The sequence below is a fragment of the Rhinatrema bivittatum genome, chromosome 19 (genome assembly GCF_901001135.1).
Source record: "Rhinatrema bivittatum chromosome 19, aRhiBiv1.1, whole genome shotgun sequence".
Lineage (NCBI taxonomy): Eukaryota > Metazoa > Chordata > Amphibia > Gymnophiona > Rhinatrematidae > Rhinatrema > Rhinatrema bivittatum.
Genome location: NC_042633.1, coordinates 12,697,944 through 12,714,811, shown reverse-complemented (window position 1 = coordinate 12,714,811; position 16,868 = coordinate 12,697,944). Strand labels below are relative to the sequence as shown.

At 50.2% G+C, this 16,868-nt stretch overlaps 1 protein-coding gene across 1 annotated transcript in view; it reads right to left on the bottom strand.

Annotated features, from left to right (window-relative positions):
* The window catches only part of LOC115081154 (extracellular calcium-sensing receptor-like), a 111,471-nt gene extending 95,220 nt beyond the window's left edge, over nucleotides 1-16,251 (bottom strand). The window contains exon 1 of the mRNA XM_029585660.1: nucleotides 15,904-16,251. Within this exon, the coding sequence (XP_029441520.1) occupies nucleotides 15,904-16,121 (218 nt within the window). The 5' untranslated portion in view covers nucleotides 16,122-16,251. The remainder of the gene's footprint in view (nucleotides 1-15,903) is intronic.
* Nucleotides 16,252-16,868: the final 617 nt, after the last annotated feature.

Here is a 16,868-nt window from a genome sequence, read left to right as displayed (position 1 = left end):
AACACCTTGCCTATCAGGGGCCAGGGAGGAAACACGTACAGTAACATGCCTGCGGGCCATGGAAGAACTAGCGCATCGACGCCCTTGGCCCCTCGCTCCCTCCGGCGGCTGTAAAATCGCGGGGACTTCGTATTCTGAGCGGTGGCCATCAGATCCATGCGTGGTGTTCCCCACCTTTTGCAGATGAGTTGATAAGCTACCTCTGGTAGTTCCCATTCTCCTGGATCTAGGTGATGACGGCTGAGAAAATCTGCCTGGACATTGTCGACCCCGGCTATGTGAGACGCTGCAATGTGACTGAGATACTTCTCTGCCCAATCCATGAGGCGAAGCGCCTCAACCGCCACCAGCCGGCTCCTTGTCCCCCCTTGCCGATTGATGTATGCCACAGTAGTTGCATTGTCCGAGAGCACCCAGACCGCCTTCCCTCGAACCAACGGGAGGAAAGATTGCAGGGCAAGAGCTACCGCCCTTGTCTCCAACCGATTGATAGACCACCGTGTCTGCTCCTTGGACCATTGGCCTTGCGCCGAGTGACCGAGGCAAACAGCCCCCCATCTGTAGAGGCTGGCATCCGTCGTCACTACCGTCCAGCTGGGCGCGAGCAAAGACACTCCACACAGGAGGTGATCGGCATTGAGCCACCAGTGCAGACTGGATCTCGCCTGATCCGTGAGAGGGAGCGGAATGTGGAACTCCTCCGAGACCGGCTTCCAGCGGGAGAGCAAAGCTGACTGCAATGGATGTAGATGAGCAAATGCCAAAGGAACCAAAGCCAGCGTTGAGGCCATAGAGCCGAGTACCATCAGGTAATCGCATACCAGCGGCATTGGCAGAGACAATAAACGTCGTACTTGACCCTGCAGCTTGCACACCCGATCCTGGGACAAAAACACCTTGGCCTGCTTCGTGTCGAACAGCGCTCCCAGACACTCCAAGGACTGCGTGGGAACCAGGCGACTCTTGGCGAGATTGACTACCCATCCTAGGGAACGTAAGAGCTGTAGGACCCTGTCGACTGCCTGCCGACACAGGACTTCCGACTTTGCCCGGATGAGCCAATCGTCCAAGTAAGGGTGTACGAGAAACCCCTCCCTCCGGAGGTGAGCAGCCACCACCACCATCACCTTGGTAAAGGTGCGGGGAGCGGTGGCTAGTCCGAAGGGCAAGGCTCTGAACTGGTAGTGTCTGCCCAGAATGCAGAACCTGAGGAACCTCTGATCGCACGGCTGTATGCCTATGTGAAGATACGCTTTTGTGAGATCCAACGATGCCAGGAACTCGCCCGGTCGTACCGAGGCTATCACGGACCGAATCGTTTCCATTTTGAATCGTGGGATGCGAAGACACCTGTTCACCCCTTTTAAGTCTAAAATGGGCCTGAACGTGCCTTCCTTCTTTGGCACGACGAAGTAAATGGAGTACCGTCCGGACCGCTGTTGCCCCGGAGGTAACGGGAGTATCGTGCCTAGGTCTGTAAGCCTCTGAAGAGTGTCCTTCACCGCCTGAAGCTCGACTCCTCCTTTGCAGGGCGACACCAGGAACTTGTCTTCCGGAACTCGTGCAAAATCTAAAGCGTAACCTTGATCTATCACGCTGAGGACTCACTGGTCCGAGGTTATTCTGGCCCACTCCTCTGTGAAAAAGGTCAACCGGCCTCCTACATTTGGCACCGCCGCGAGGAATTGACCAACTGTCTTTCATTGGGATGCCTTGGACCCCGCTCCCGCTGGGGTTCCCCCTGGCCTCCCAAATTTCTTCCCCCGAAAGGACTGAGACCACGAAGATGACTTGGCTGGACCGGACCGGTAAGAACCTGAAGACCTCTGCGGCCGAGACCTCCTGTTCCCTCGGAACCGCGACCTACTGGAGAAAGGTGTTCGAGTCCTCTGCCTGTCCTCAGGCAACTTAAAAGCCTTGTTCTTCCCGAGAGACTTCATCAATTCATCCAGTTCCTGTCCAAACAGCAACTTTCCTTTAAAAGGTAGCGAACCAAGGTGAGCTTTAGAGGAGCCATCCGCTGCCCAATTTCGGAGCCAGAGAAGACGCCGCGCCGAGACCGCGGAGACCACAGCTCTGGCGGACGTTCTGAGCAAGTCATACAGGGCATCGGAACTATAAGCGATCACCGCCTCCAGGTTATCCACCTGTGCCGCTTCTTCTGCCAACAGATCCGCATTGGCCTGGAGGACCTGGGCCCACCGGAGTCCCGCCCGCAGTGCAAAATTGCTGCAAATTGCTGCCCGGACTCCCAAGGCCGAAACTTCAAACACTTTTTTGAGCTGCATCTCCAGCTTCCTGTCCTGGACATCCTTGAGAGCGGTAGCACCGGTAACAGGAATCGTGGACCTCTTTGTGACCGCCGAGACCGCTGCATCCACCCTAGGGAGACGAAGCAGTTCCATTGCCGCCTCTGGCAAGGGATACAATTTATCCATGGCCTTACTTACCTTCAAACCCAATTCCGGGGTATCCCATTCTCTAAACAAGATGTCCGATGCCGAAAAATGGAATGGGAAAGCCACCGCCGGGCCTGTAAGCCCCAACAGAACCGGGTCCATATTGGCCCCCGGCCGGGACTCCACCTGAGGCGCTTCCACTCCAAGTTCTTGCAGGATGGCCGGAATCAGCGGTGCCAATTCCTCCTTCCGGAACAGCCGGACTACCCTCGGATCGTCACCCTCCACCGTCATACCTTTTCCAGCCGTCGGTGGGCCTGACCCTTCTGCCTCCGGCCCTTCCGCCCCCCCCAGGGGCTCCTCCACCGGGGCCCTCTTCCTCCGATGAAGAAGACTCTGGGTCCGACTCCTGAGGTCTACCGCGCACCGGGCGCATCTGTTTTGGGGGGTCCTTGGACTTCCCAAGTCCTTTTCCCGCTTTCCTCTTCCGGGAGACCCCCTTCCGTTTCCCTGATCTTTTGCACTGAAGAATCTTGCGCAATAGCAGCGCGAAATCGGAGGAAAAGGAGGCCTCCGAGTCCGAGGAGGCCTCCTCCTCACTCACCTCGACCGGGGAAGCAGTGCCCTCCGGGGGAGCCCCCCCCCGGGGCCCAAACGCTGCGGTGACAGTTCCGGAGGAAGGCCGCCATTTCCCACTGCCTTCCTCGTGGCCTCCCGGACAGCCGACAAAATGGCCGCCGTTCCCGCGCTAAGCGGGAACGGGTCAGCACTGCTCTCCCCAGCCTGTCCGTCGCGCGGCTGCACTTTCTCGGACCGCGAACGGCCTCCCCGAACTGTCTCGGACGGCCCCTCGCCACCCGAGACACAATTCGAACAAACGCCATCGCGCGGGCCGAGCCACACGCACGGCAAAACGTGCCTCGCGGCATCCCGGCACCCCCGAGCCCGCACAAGAGAAAAACGAAAGAATTTCCCCCACAAACCACGGCAAAACGCACGGAGAGCCGAAACGGAGCCCGAAGCAAGGAGAGCCGGCTAAGCGGAGCTGCCAGAAAAACAAAGTACAAATTTTTTTATTTTTTTTTTACTTGCGATCGCCTCCTGCTGGCCGCTGTCCCTGGTCCTGAGCTGCCTGCTCCAGTGGGGGTGAGTGAACCGGGCTCCCCGGTGTCACCCCCGACACTGCTGCCAGCAAATGGCCGGGCCCTCGACCCTCAGCAGCGGCCTCTACCAGGGGGGGATGGTCCCCTCAGAACCTTACAACCCCCCTGGGAGGCTGTCAGGGCGCGGGAGACTGCTTCTAAAACCTAAGAAATTAAAATCACTTCGTTTTGTCTTTTTTTTTTTTTTTAAACTAATCAAATCAAAAGCAAACACTATCCTGACTAACTATCGCTACCCAGGATCCCAGAGACTGTGGGTGAACTTGCCGCATCTGCTGGAGACAGAGAAAGACTGAGGGACTGTGGGTGGCGCCTTACTATATGTAGGGATGCCCTAGAGGTCTTGCTCTGTCTCCATCTGCTGGTGCGGAGTCACAACCCAGGTGTCTGGACTGATCCGGGTACGTACAGGAAAGATGCTCTGGCAATAGCAGGTTTGTTTGGTTTTTTTAATTACTGCCATTCCTGCTTTTATTCTTAGCTTCTGTCACCACTCCAGCCTCTCCTCTCAGTGATCCCAGCCAGTGCTTCATGTTTACTGTTGCTGCTTGTGATCGGAAGGTTAATGTATTCACTGCACTACTTCCTCTTTGTGTACAGTGTCCCACACAGGCATCCCTCTTGTATTGTGGCTCCAGTAATCGATGTTGCGGGAGTGGACCCTTGGGCCGTCTGAGACTGATGATGGGGACCCACAGTGGACGTCGCAGCCGGGAGGCAGCGCTGAAGAGGTGTTCCGAAGAAGGATTCACCACTGGAAACCCGAGGTCCCCCCAGGAGGAGCCTGTAGGAACCCGGGCCTCTTGGACTTAGGTATGATCCTATGCGACCAAGGACCAGAGAAGCAGCCAAAGAGGTAGTCGACGGAAGCTGCTGAGCCCAGGAGACCAGAAGAGACTTCACTCTTGGAAGCCCACGCGCCCCCCCCCCCCCCCCCCCGGGAGGAGCCCGTGAGGGCCCGAGCCGCTGGGACTTAAGTGAATCCTCCGGACAAGCGAAGAACCGAATACCTGTAGAAGAGGAGAGGACTAAAGTCGACGTCAATGGACGAAGCTGGGTCAGAAGTCAGAAGCCAAAACCAGAGACGGAAGCTGAAGCCGGAGTCAATGGATGAAGCAGGGTCAGAAGATGGAGCCGAAGACAGACAGGAGTCCTGATGCAGCAACTAGCAACTCAACAATGAGTGAACCTCGTTGCAAGACAGGGAACGAGTCTAGCTGCAGGGTTTATGTAGGCCTGCAGTGTCTGACGTCATCAGGAGGCAGTTCTGTAGTTTCCCGTGCTGGTCCCTTTAAATTCAGAGCCCCTGCGCACGTGCCTAGGGGGCGGGGCCAGACGTGACGGATCGCCAGTGTCTCCTTCGAGGAGGGAGCATCGCGGCCAAGGCCAGGATAGGCCTTGTCGGCTTCTCAGCGGCCCGGGCCGGCCTCGAGGTAAGTGGAGGACCCGGGGCACGGCCCGGGGCCATAACAATCAAGTCCTCCCCTCTTCCTCCCCCTTGTGTTGGGGATGTCAGATCAGCATCACAGTTCCTGTCCTAGGTCTTTTCTTCAGATTATCAACTTTTCCTTCCTTTGGCCCAATCTATTTTGGCTGTCAGTAGTTAGAGTGACAGCTCTTCTTCTTCAGCAGTGTTTGGGCAGAGCTGTAACTTGACCCTGTGATCTTCTCAGGCCTCTGGTTTCATCTGCTCATTTGCTTATCCCTCTCCCTGTTGTTTGTTTGGTTTTATCACATTGATCAGGCCCTTCTGGTAGCTGTTTGAACTCTTCTATCCCAACCTCAGTGTTTCAGTCCTTTGTTTTGTGTTTAATCACCTTAGCTTTCCTTTCAGATTATTTCTAAACTCCCTTGCTTTTCTCTTCTTGCTCTTTAAATTTTCTTTTCTTTTCTTTGTTTTTAATACTTTTTCACTTCTTTTATTAACAGGATTCTGTCTTTCATTAAAACAGCTCCAGCCCCCAGCCTCTGGCAGTCCTTTGCAGCACAGCAGAGCACTGCCTTCAGCCCCTGCCCTGCTGCTGTCACTGCCCCTGGCTCTCTCATCACCAGCTGCAATCACTTCATACCTTTCTGATCACCACAGCAGACTTCCAGGATCAGGTAAGTCATTATTTATCTCAGTGCGTGGCACAAGTAAAAAAAAAAAACACAAAAAACAAATGGAAAGTGAACAAAGCTCAGAAAGGAACAGAAAATAAAATAATGCTCCGAGTCAATCCACTGTGTCACTGCACTTGGAGTATCTTATACATGTCTTGTCACCACATCTCAAGAGAGATGTAGCAGTACCAGAACAAGGGCGGAGAAAGGCAACATAAATGCCAATAGGGATAGAACAGCTCCCTTAGAAGGATAAGCTTAGCAGGCCAGTGCTCTTCAGCATGAAGAAGGGAAAACTGAGAGGGGATAAGATAAAAGCTTAAAAGATTATGGGAATAGTTATGTACTCTATCAAACAATATAGGACTGGATTTTCAGGAGGTGTTTGATAAAGTCTCTTACAAGGGACTCTTCAGGAAAGTGAAGTCAGGCACTGGGAGGAGAGGTTTTGCTGTGGATAGGTAATGGGTTACAAGATAGGAAACAAACAGCAGGACTAAATGATCAGTGTTCCCAATAATAAGAGGTAAACAGTGGAGCACCTCAGGGATCTGTACTGGGACCAGCATTATTTAACTTAATTCAGAAATGATCTGGAAAAGTGAGCAATGAACGAGGTCATCAAATGACACAAAAATAATCAAAGTAGTTAAAACAGAAGCAGACTGTTAGGAAGTACAGAAGGACCTTGCCAGACTTGAGAACTGAGTATCTAAATGGCAGATAAATTAAACGCAAAGTGACTCACATAGGGAAAAATAATTCTATCTACAGATACACAATGCTGGGTTCTGTGTTAGGAATTAACACCAGGAAAAGGATCTTGCTCTGCCATTGTCAACATTATGTTGAATTTCTGTTACACGCCCCGCCTGCGGCCATTCCACGTGCGGGCCTGCTCACCTTCATGGTGCCACAGTGGGTCCCAGGACGACCTCCCTCACAGTAGTTGCCAGTCTTGCCGCTGCGGGACGCCGGGGCGTCCCGCAGCGGCGGTCGCCGGGCCTTCCACTGCGCGCCGGGCCTCACACCAAGGTTCGGCATCCTCTGTCATGTTGACCATGCCCATACGCGCGCGGACTGCCCAGACTCATTTAGGGCCAAGGGCGGGTCCTAGCTCAGTGGCGCACCCTGATTGATTCCCCGATATAAGGAAGTTCCTGTCTCTACTTCCTTGCCTTGGCAATCGGGTCGGTTTGTTCTGAGACTGCCTCTGCGCTTGTTCCTAGTTTCGTTCCAGGATCCTTCTGTTCCAGTTCTGTTCCTGACTCGTTCCTGCATCCTGCTTGTTCCTGTGTTTGTCTGTCTGTCTACCTAGGTAGTACCCTCGGACTGTCTTACTGGTACTGACCTCAGCTTGTTCCTGACCTGCCTGCCTGCCTGCCGCTTGCCTCAAAGACCACAGCCTATTCCTGACCTGCCTGCTTGCCTGCCGCCTACCTCAAAGACCACAGCTTGTTCCTTACCTGCCCACCTGCCTTCCGCCTGCCTCAAGACCTCAGCCTGCCTTTGACCTCGTCTGACCTCCGGTACCTGACCTCTGCTCTGTTGACCATTCCTCAGACTGATCTCTGGACATTGACCTTTGCCTGCCTGACCTCGTCTCCAGATTCTGGCTCTGTTCCTCGCCTTGTCATCACCAGCTCTGTTCTGGTTCTCCCTGTTCCAACCAGCAACCACCTTTGAACCCGATTGTACGCCCCCCATCTCCGTGGGCATGCCGGACTTTCACTCTCTTAGGAGACCCTACGAGGACCACCTAAGTCCAAGCGGCCCTGGTCCCTACGGGCTCCTCCCGGGGGGGGGGGACCTCAGGTTTCCAGTGGTGAAGCTCTTCCTAGCCTCTGTCTCCTCCAGTGCTCCACCCCCTGGGGGCAATTACCTCCTGTTCCCTTTCAGGAGGCATTCCATCTCTGTCCCAAGACAAGGGTCCACCCCTGAGTGCAACAGGTTGCCAAGGCCATGGACTCGGCGGGGCCCTACCAGGACTGGCCACCACAGTGAAACAACATCATCAAGCTTTAGAGACGCTGGCCTCTTCGGTTGAAGAACTGCACTCTCAGCTACAAGATACAGCAATGGCCAACCCTGTGGGCCTCTCAGCCACTATGCTTCCCAAAGCAACACTGGCACTTCCTGCACCCGCCAGGTATAATGGGGATCCACGCTTCTGTTGTGGTTTCCTTAATCAGTGCTTTATGCAGTTTATACTACAACCCTCGCTGTTTTTGAAGGAGATCACTAAAGTCACCTTCATTCTGTCTCGTTTGGAAGAGAAGGCTCTGGCATGGGCCTCTCCCTTATGGTAATGTTCTGATCCCATCCTCTCCACGCTATCTGACTTCATTCCTCTCTTCAAGCAGACCTTCAGAGACCCAGGTCATCTGGCTATCGCTAGGTCATAGCTTACTCCATCTCAGTCAAGGATCCTCTGCAAATACACAGTGGAGTTTTGGACCTTGGCCACAGAACTTGGGTGGCAAGAAGATTGTCTGCAAGCCATCTTCCTAGATGGACTCTCCTGTGCTCTGAAAGATGAGCTCTCTGTCCGTGAGACTTCCACGTCTCTAGAAGACTTGATCTCCCTTGCCGGGAGGATTGATCATTGCCTCCGGCAGTTTTGCCCCGTCCGTCCGGGAAACTGCAACGCCTGAGCCCGGCAGGGGTCCTGAGCTTGGGCACAACCATTTCTGGCCCTCAACTCTTGCTTCCTGTATCCCTGGGCATCAAGGCCCACACCTTTGTGACCACTGCTCTCATCGATACCAGAGTGAGCGGTAGTTTTATTACAGACGATATCGTCCAACTCTTGAAGATACCTCTCCAACCCCTAGAGGTGAGTCTTCGTATTGCCTCCATTCAGGGGGAAAATCTTCCAGGTCTCATTACTCACCAGACAGTGGCTGTCCATCTCACCCTCCATGAGGAAGAGACATCCTATGTCCTAAAACGCTCAACCCATCCGGTAATCCTAGGGTTATCTTGGCTCCAGGTCCATGAACCCCAGTTTGATTAGCAGTCCCTGAAGTTGGAACAGTGGGGCCCAAAGTGCCAAAAGACTTGCCTGCACCCGGTATCCCCTGTGATACCCGTCTTGAAATTGGTTACCCTTCCAGGGTTACCTCCGCAGTACTTTGACTTTAGCGAGGTATTCTCTAAGCAGAAAGCAGATACCTTGCCTCCATTACACAAGTTCAACCGTCCTATTGAACTTCTGCCGGGCACTATGCCTCCCAAAGGCAGAACCTATCCATTGTCCCAGCCTGAGACTCAGGCTGTTGGTATACATTAAAGAGAATCTAGAGAAAGGCTTTATCTGTCCATCTGATTCCCCCGCAGGAGCGGGGTTCTTCTTTGTGAAGAAAAAGGACAGTGGACTACATTCCTGTATCGATAACAGGGGCCTCAATGCGATAACTCGTAAGGATCGATACCTGCTACCCCTCATTAGCGAACTGTTCGATCGCCTTGAAGGGGCACAAATTTTCTCCAAACTAGACCTGAGAGGAGCGTACAACTTGGTACGCATCCAACCTGATGACATCTGGAAGATGGCGTTTAATACCAGAGTTGGCCACTACGAATACGTGGTAATGCCTTTTGGCTATGTAACGCTCCAGCCATCTTCCAATGCCTCATGAATGAAATCTTCCGAGATCTCCTGTACAATTTTGTAGTCGTTTACCTCAATGACATTCTGATCTTCTCTAAGGACTTAGAATCCCACCGTGAATATGTCCACATCGTTCTCCAACGTCTGAGAGAGAACCATCTGTATACAAAACTGGAGAAATGCCTGTTTGAGTGAAATCACTTACCCTTTCTGGGATATATCATCTCTTATCGTGGATTCTCAATGGACCCGGAGAAACTTCAAGGAATCCACGACTGGCCTCAGCCAGTAGGCTTTCGAGCGTTGCAATGCTTTCTAGGCTTCACCAATTATTACTGGAGCTTCATTGCAAATTACGCTTCCATAGTTGCCCCACTCACTGCTATCACTAGGAAAGGGGCCAACACCTGAGTTTAGACACCCAAAGCAATTGCTGCCTTCCAGAGGATTAAAGAAGCCTTTGGCTCCGGCCCTTGTCTCTTTCATCCGGATCCCAAGCGTCCATTTTTTGTGGAGGTTGACGCCTGAGCAATCGGTGCCGGAGCCGTTCTGAGTCAACACTCCCCCATGGGCAAGCTAACTCCCTGCTCATTCTATTCTCATAAATTTTCTCCCCAAGGAACAATGTTACACCGTGTGTGACCGTGAACTCCTTGCGGTTAAACTAGCACTTCAAGAATGGCACCCTTGGTTAGAAGGGACGCAACATAAGTTTACCATCTTCACTGACCACAAGAACCTCGAACATCTCGAAGAGGCTCAACTTTTGAGCCCCCGTCAGGCCCGGGGGGGGCCTTATTCTTCGAAAGGTTTGACTTCAACATGTGCTTTCGTCCTGGTTCCTAGAACCTGCATGCTGATGCACTGTCCAGACCATTCGAGCCTGAGGATGTCCCGGAAGTTCCTAGCTTCATCATCGACCCTGCTCGTATTTCCCTTGCTGCAACTACCACAGTCCCTGTTGGGAAGATCATCGTTCCCTGACAGCTACGTGAACGCATCACGACTCTAAACTGGCAGGCCACCCTGGTCTGCCAGTTTAGAGGACTGCCAGGTCTGCCAGGACTCTGGAAATGCTGCGAAGGCACTACTGGTGGCTGACGATGGTGCAAGATTCAAGAAACTACGAGGACTCATGTCCCATTTGCACCCAGCAAAAGCCACCAAAGGGGAAGCCTTGAGGCTTGCTCCAGCCTCTTCCAGCACCTACTGAGCCATGATACAGCATTTCGACGGTCTTTATTACTGATCTACCTCCTTCCCAGAATAAGACAGTGATTTGGGTCGTCATCGACCGCTTCTCAAAAATGGGTCATTTAATCCCCTTGCCGGGCCTTCCTTCAGTCCTGGAACTGGCAAAGCTCTTCCTGAAGAATATCTTTTGCCTCCACGGATTCCCCAAGGAGATTGGATACAATCGGGGACCACAGTTTGCCACCAAGTATTGGCATTCCTTGTGTCGAAAGTTCAACATTTCCTTGAGTTATACGTCGGCCTACCATCCCCAGGCCAATGGGCAGGCCGAAAGGACCAATCAGACCGTGAAGACATTCCTATGTAAATAATCAGCAAAACAATTGGTCAGATCTTCTCCCCTGGGCTGAGCTGTCACACAATACCCATGTCTCAACAGCCACTGATACATCCCTGTTTTCAGTAGTCTTCAGATGGCGGCCCCAACTGCCTTTTCCTGTTCCTCTGACAGTTCCGTCTCCAGCGGCTCAAGCCATGGTTCAAACCATTCACCAAGTGTGGACCCGGGTAAAAGAGAGACTTTCACAAGCTGCTGAATGCGCCAAGCACACTTCTGATCTTCATAGACAACCCGCTCCACTCTTTCGACCTGGCCAGAAAGTGTGGCTGAGTGCACGACACATTTGACTGAGACTTCCCTCTCACCATCTGTCTCCAAAATACATCGGGCCATTTCCTGTGATCCAAAGAGTGGGAGTTGTTTCTGATCAACGCCAGCTACCTTGTTCATTGGGTATCCACAACAAATTTCACGTGACCCTGTTAAAGCCATTGGTCCTCTCTTGGCCCTCACGTAAAGACCCTCCTGCTCCGCGTATCTCTGCAGAAACTGACACTTCTCTCCAGGTAAGAGAGGTCCTCGACGTCCGGCGACGCCGAAGTAAGTGGGAATACCTCTTAGCCTGGGAGGTCCGTGGGGCCCAGAATTTGTGGGAACCCTCCCAAAACATCCTGGATAAGGATCTTCTGAGGACCTTCCATAGATTGTACCCTGAGAAACCACAGCCGCTTAGGGGGAGGCCTAGAAGGGGGGGTACTGTTACGTGCCCCGCCCACGGCCATCCCACACGTGGGCATGCTCGCCTTCAAGGTGCCACAGCGGGTCCCGGGATGACCTCCTTCATGGTAGTTGCCAATTCCTGCCAGGCCCCGGTGTCCTGCGGCAGTGGTCGCCGGGCCTTCCACTGCGCGCCGTGCCTCACACCGAGGTTCTGCATCCTCGGCCATGTTGGCCATGCCCATACGCATGCATGCGTAGACTGCCCGGACTCATGTAGGGCCAAGGACGGGTCCTAGCTCTGCAGCACGCCCTGATTGATTCCCCGATATAAGGAAGTTCCTGTCTCTACTTCCTTGCCTTGGCAATCGGGTCGGTTTGTTCTGAGACTGCCTCTGCGTTTGTACTTGTTCCTGCTTGTTCCTAGTCTCGTTCCAGGATCCTTCTGTTCCAGTTCTTTTCCTGACTCATTCCTGCATCCTAGTTATTTATTTATTTTATTTATTTAGAATTTTTATATACCGAATTTCCTGTTAGGAAACAAATCAATCCGGTTTACAGGTAACAGCAAAAATGCCTCGGGACGGGAAACAGTGCCCTTGGCTTTACAAGAAACATATTAAACAAGGCTTTACATATTAAACAAGGCTTTACAAGAAACATATTAAACAAGGCTTTACATGTAACATAATGAAACAGTACCTATTCGAAGAATCAACAAAAGGCTTTGCATGTAACATAATGAAACAGTGACTATTCGAAGAATCAACAAAAGGTAGCTTCTCTGGGATAACTACTGGGTTGACTACTTAAATGATGTCACAATACAATAAACATGTATAGAAGATTAAAAAGTGGAGGCAGATTGTGTAATGTAGTCTTTTGGGTGGTGAAGTCCGGAAACACATAATAATAATATAATAACATTGTATAATATACAAGTGATCCAGTTATCATAGGGTGACCTAAGTCATAGCGTAACATAGAGCATAAACAATGGTGAGATGAAGTGACATAAGGTATGAAGTAACATAAGGCATAAACATTAATGTCTTAGGATGATATAAACAATCCCAAAGGAGTGCAAAAATACTTATAGGTCCAAGCGTTGTATCATCAAAATATTTATTTTAAACGTTCAAACGGAACCACTCCTTATTTTTAATCCATACATCAATTAATGACTGCTTCAGGGTCCCCCAGTCGGTAAATTTTTAAACAATAGCTTAAAAACAGCTGAGGAGTTCTCACAGCTAAAGCGGTAAGGAGGGCCCTATATTTGGATATCTTAGGATGATATAAGTCATAGAGTAAAATGAGTAAAATGTTCCTGTGTCCTGCTTGTTCCTGTGTCCTGCTTGTTCCTGTGTTCATCTGTCTGTCTACCCAGGTAGCACCCTCGGACTGTCTTACTGGTACTGACCTCAGCTTGTTCCTTACCTGACTGCCTGCCTGCCACCTCCCTGAAAGACCACAGCTTGTTCGTGACCTGCATGCCTGCCTGCTGCCTGCCTCAAAGACCTCAGCTTGTTTCTGACCTGCCTGCCTCAAGACCTCAGCCTGCCTTTGACCTCATCTGACCTCCTGTTCCTGACCTCTGCTCTGCTGACCATTCCTCGGACTGACCTCTGGACATTGACCTTTACCTGCCTGACCTCGTCTCCAGATTCTGGCTCTGTTCCTCGCCTGGTCATCACCAGCTCTGTTCTGGTTCTCCCTGTCCCAACCAGCAACCACCTTTGAACCCGATTGCGCTCCCCCTGTCTCCGTGGGCACTTCAGACTTTCACTCTCTTAGGAGACCCTGCGAGGCCCACCTAAGTCCAAGCGGCCTGGGTCTCTATGGGCTCCTCCCAGGGGGACCTTGGGCTTCCAATGGTGAAGCTCTTCCTAGCCTCTGTCTCCTCCAGTGCTCCACCCCTGGGGGCAGTTACCTCCTGTTCCCTTTCAGGAGGCGTTCCATCTCTACCCCAGGACAAGGGTCCACCCCCGAGCGCAACAATTTCTCAGATTACTGCATGGTGGTATTCAAAAAAGCAAATCAAATGTTAGGAATTTATTGTAAAGGAATGAAGAATAAAATGGTAACATCATAATGTTGCCACATAGATCTATGGTGCAACCACACCAGGCTACTTCCCCTGCACAATTAAGCTGTGGCAGTTGTGAGAGGATTGGTCTAGGCAGAGCATAGCCGATTTTAAAAAGGGGTTGGAAAAATTCCTGGAATTAGCAATTATTAGCCAGGTAGGCTTGAGAATAGTCAGTGGTTACCCTCAGGGGTGAGGAACAAGAAATGGTTCTATTCTATGGGATCTGCTGGATACTTCCTAGAGATCTGAATTGGCCTTTGTTGGGTTCAATTCACCTTTGGTCTGACCCAGCATGGCTGTTCTTATGCTCTAGATCAGTAGTTCTCAACCTTTTTCCCATCGTGAGACACCTGATAGACCATGCTCACATCTGTGACACACTGCTCATTACAATTCATGGCGGAAATAAAAAATAAAGGCCCAGTATTATTTTTATTGTTAAGAATGACACAATGAAAAGATAAGTACTCTGTCTGAACAAAAATTGCATAAACATCCCATGCCAAAACAGCGCCAATTTCCAGCACTCAAACTTACAAGGCAAAACTGAAAATATTACACCAGGCCATAAAACTCAATACTCCTATTAGGAAAATGGACCAAGCCAGGCTGCTATAGAGTCCTATACAGAAACTACACACCAGCAGAATACCTCACCTCAGTCACACATTCATATCCTCACCCTACAAAGAATAAAGAGACCATAAAGTATAAATAGAAACATGCCAATGAAAACTGAACTGGAAATCGCAACAAGCCAGAGATTCTGTGTGCAGTGTAACAAAGGAAAAAGAGAAATATGACCAGTGTCATAAAACACATCAAGAAATATAAAATCAATAGCAGTAAAACCAGCTGATGAATGAATATCCAATAATTAAAAACTCATACCAAAAATTTCTAGAGACCAATAAAATATTTCCAAATAGCAGGCACAAAGACCCAATAATGAACAATAATAATGATAAAAAAAATGCTTTGCTCTGCATACCTGGGAACATTTGATATCCATGTGCCTGAGATTGTTTTGAGTTAGCAGGAGGAGCATCACTTTCTCCTCTCTCTGTCCCACACAAGCTCTCTCTCTCACACTGGCTCTCAATCACGCACATTTACACATGCTTTTTCTCTCTCACTTATATACGCTCTTAATCACACATTTACACACATGCTGTCTTTTCACACATACACACACAGGCTTTCAATCACACACTTACAAACATGCTGTGTCTTTCACTCACACACACAGACTCATTCACACACTTACACACATACTCTCTCTCTCACTTTCTCTCACACACAGGCTCTCGATCACATACTCTCTCACACACATACAGGCTCTCAGTCACTCACTTACATACATGCTGTCTCTCTCTCTCTCTCACTCTCTCACACGCCCACACACACACACAGGATCTCAAACACATATTCATGCTTGCTTGCTCACTCTCTCCCCCCACCGAACTAGTGGCAGCAACAGCCTCCTCCACTTCCAGTCCTCACGGTCTCGACAAAGGACTCCCATCGGCCGGGGGCTGATGTTGCTCCTCTTGTGCTCTGTGCCGCGCTGCTCATTCTTAAGGCTGCGCCTTTCTTCTTTGGGCCACTCTGCTAGCACTAGCATGGTCTCTGCTTCCTGTGCACGCGGCCACTGCATTCCACTTCCTCTTCCGGACCACGGGGGGCGGGAAGAAGAGACCATGCTGGTGCCGCTGACTCCAGGTCTCCTTCTGCATTCCGCCCGGGCTATCAGCATTTTAAGCCCGGGCGGAGGATGAATTTCTATTTCGCTGGGGCAGGGCGAGCTCTGGGCCAGCGGGGGCCTGAGAAGTGTTACGACACACCGGTTGAGAACTGCTGTTCTAGATGACATTCCTCAAAATCAGCAAGTAGCAGATTTAAATTACATTTTAATAAGTATTACTATTTCCAGTCAAGGAACAATTAAGCTGTGGAATTTATTAGCAAATTTCTAGACGAAAGATCCTTAGAGAAACGTTAGCCAGATAGGCTTGGGTGGCTCCACTTTATGCTATGGGAATGAGTGATAGGGGAATGGAGTTTATTATTTGGATCTGTTGGGTTTTTCCAGGTGACTCTGACTGCCCACTGTTGAAGACAGCACCATTGATGGACCATTGGTCTGCCTCTGCATGGGGTGTCTTAAATTCTTATGAATAACAGAGTAGATAAATAGAGGGGTAACCATAAGAACTGTGCAATGATGTTATAATTAAATAATATAGAACAGCATGGAAATGAGAAATAAATCTGTCACTTACGTGTTACAATGCTGGATGCTGGGAGTCTCAGTGAAGGGAATCGGAGGGTAGGTTTTAGCACTGTGAACAGGGATGATCCCCCCTATAATGATGTCCCCCTGCTTTATATATCCTGTCACATTCACACTGCTCAATCCGCAGGTGACATTAGCAGCATCTTTAACAGGTACGGACAGCATAAGTAAATGAGTCAGTGTCATCAGCATAAGTTCCTGCATCGAGCTGTGCTGGTCTCAACCTGTCTTTCCTTCAGCTTTTACCTTGGGTGGAGTGGAAAATAAACCAGATTATCACATGTGAATGTAAAGGGCTATGGGCAGAGTTAGGATTAAAGTTAACATTAGGGTTAGGGTTAACGTTAGATAGGAGGTTAAGGTGAGAGTGGTGGTTAAGATTAAGGTCATGGTTAAGATAATGGTCATCGTAAGGGTTAAGGTTAGATTTTGGGGTGTGGTTCGAGAGAAGGTTGGGATTAAATTTATGGTTTGTGTGAAGATTAGTGTCAAGGTTAGGGTTAAAATAAGGGTCAGTGAAAGGCTAGGGAGGGGATAATGGATATGATTAGGGTTAGACTGAAGGTTAGGATCAAGGTTAGGATTAAGAGAAAGATCAGTGTAAGGGTTAGGGTCAGGGTTTGGGATAGGGCTAGGATTACGGTTACGGCTTGTCATTATTATTGTGAAGGATTTCATTACTGAGGGGCTTGATTTATAAAGCATTTCTCCCAAAGATTAAAAAATAAGAGTGAAATTTCTTTAAAACCTCATGGAAAATCTAATAAAAGAACTAAATCCATTCCCACAACTGCTTTTCAAAAATCATCCATCAAAAACTATAAACCTGGGTGAGATAAGGTTCAAAGCAATTCAAAGGGACAATTAGTGGTTTTTCAAGGTAAACTAACCCTCTGGAAACTACCCTTCCTCAGTCCAGCTAAAAGTAAACGTGTTCATTTGAACTTATTT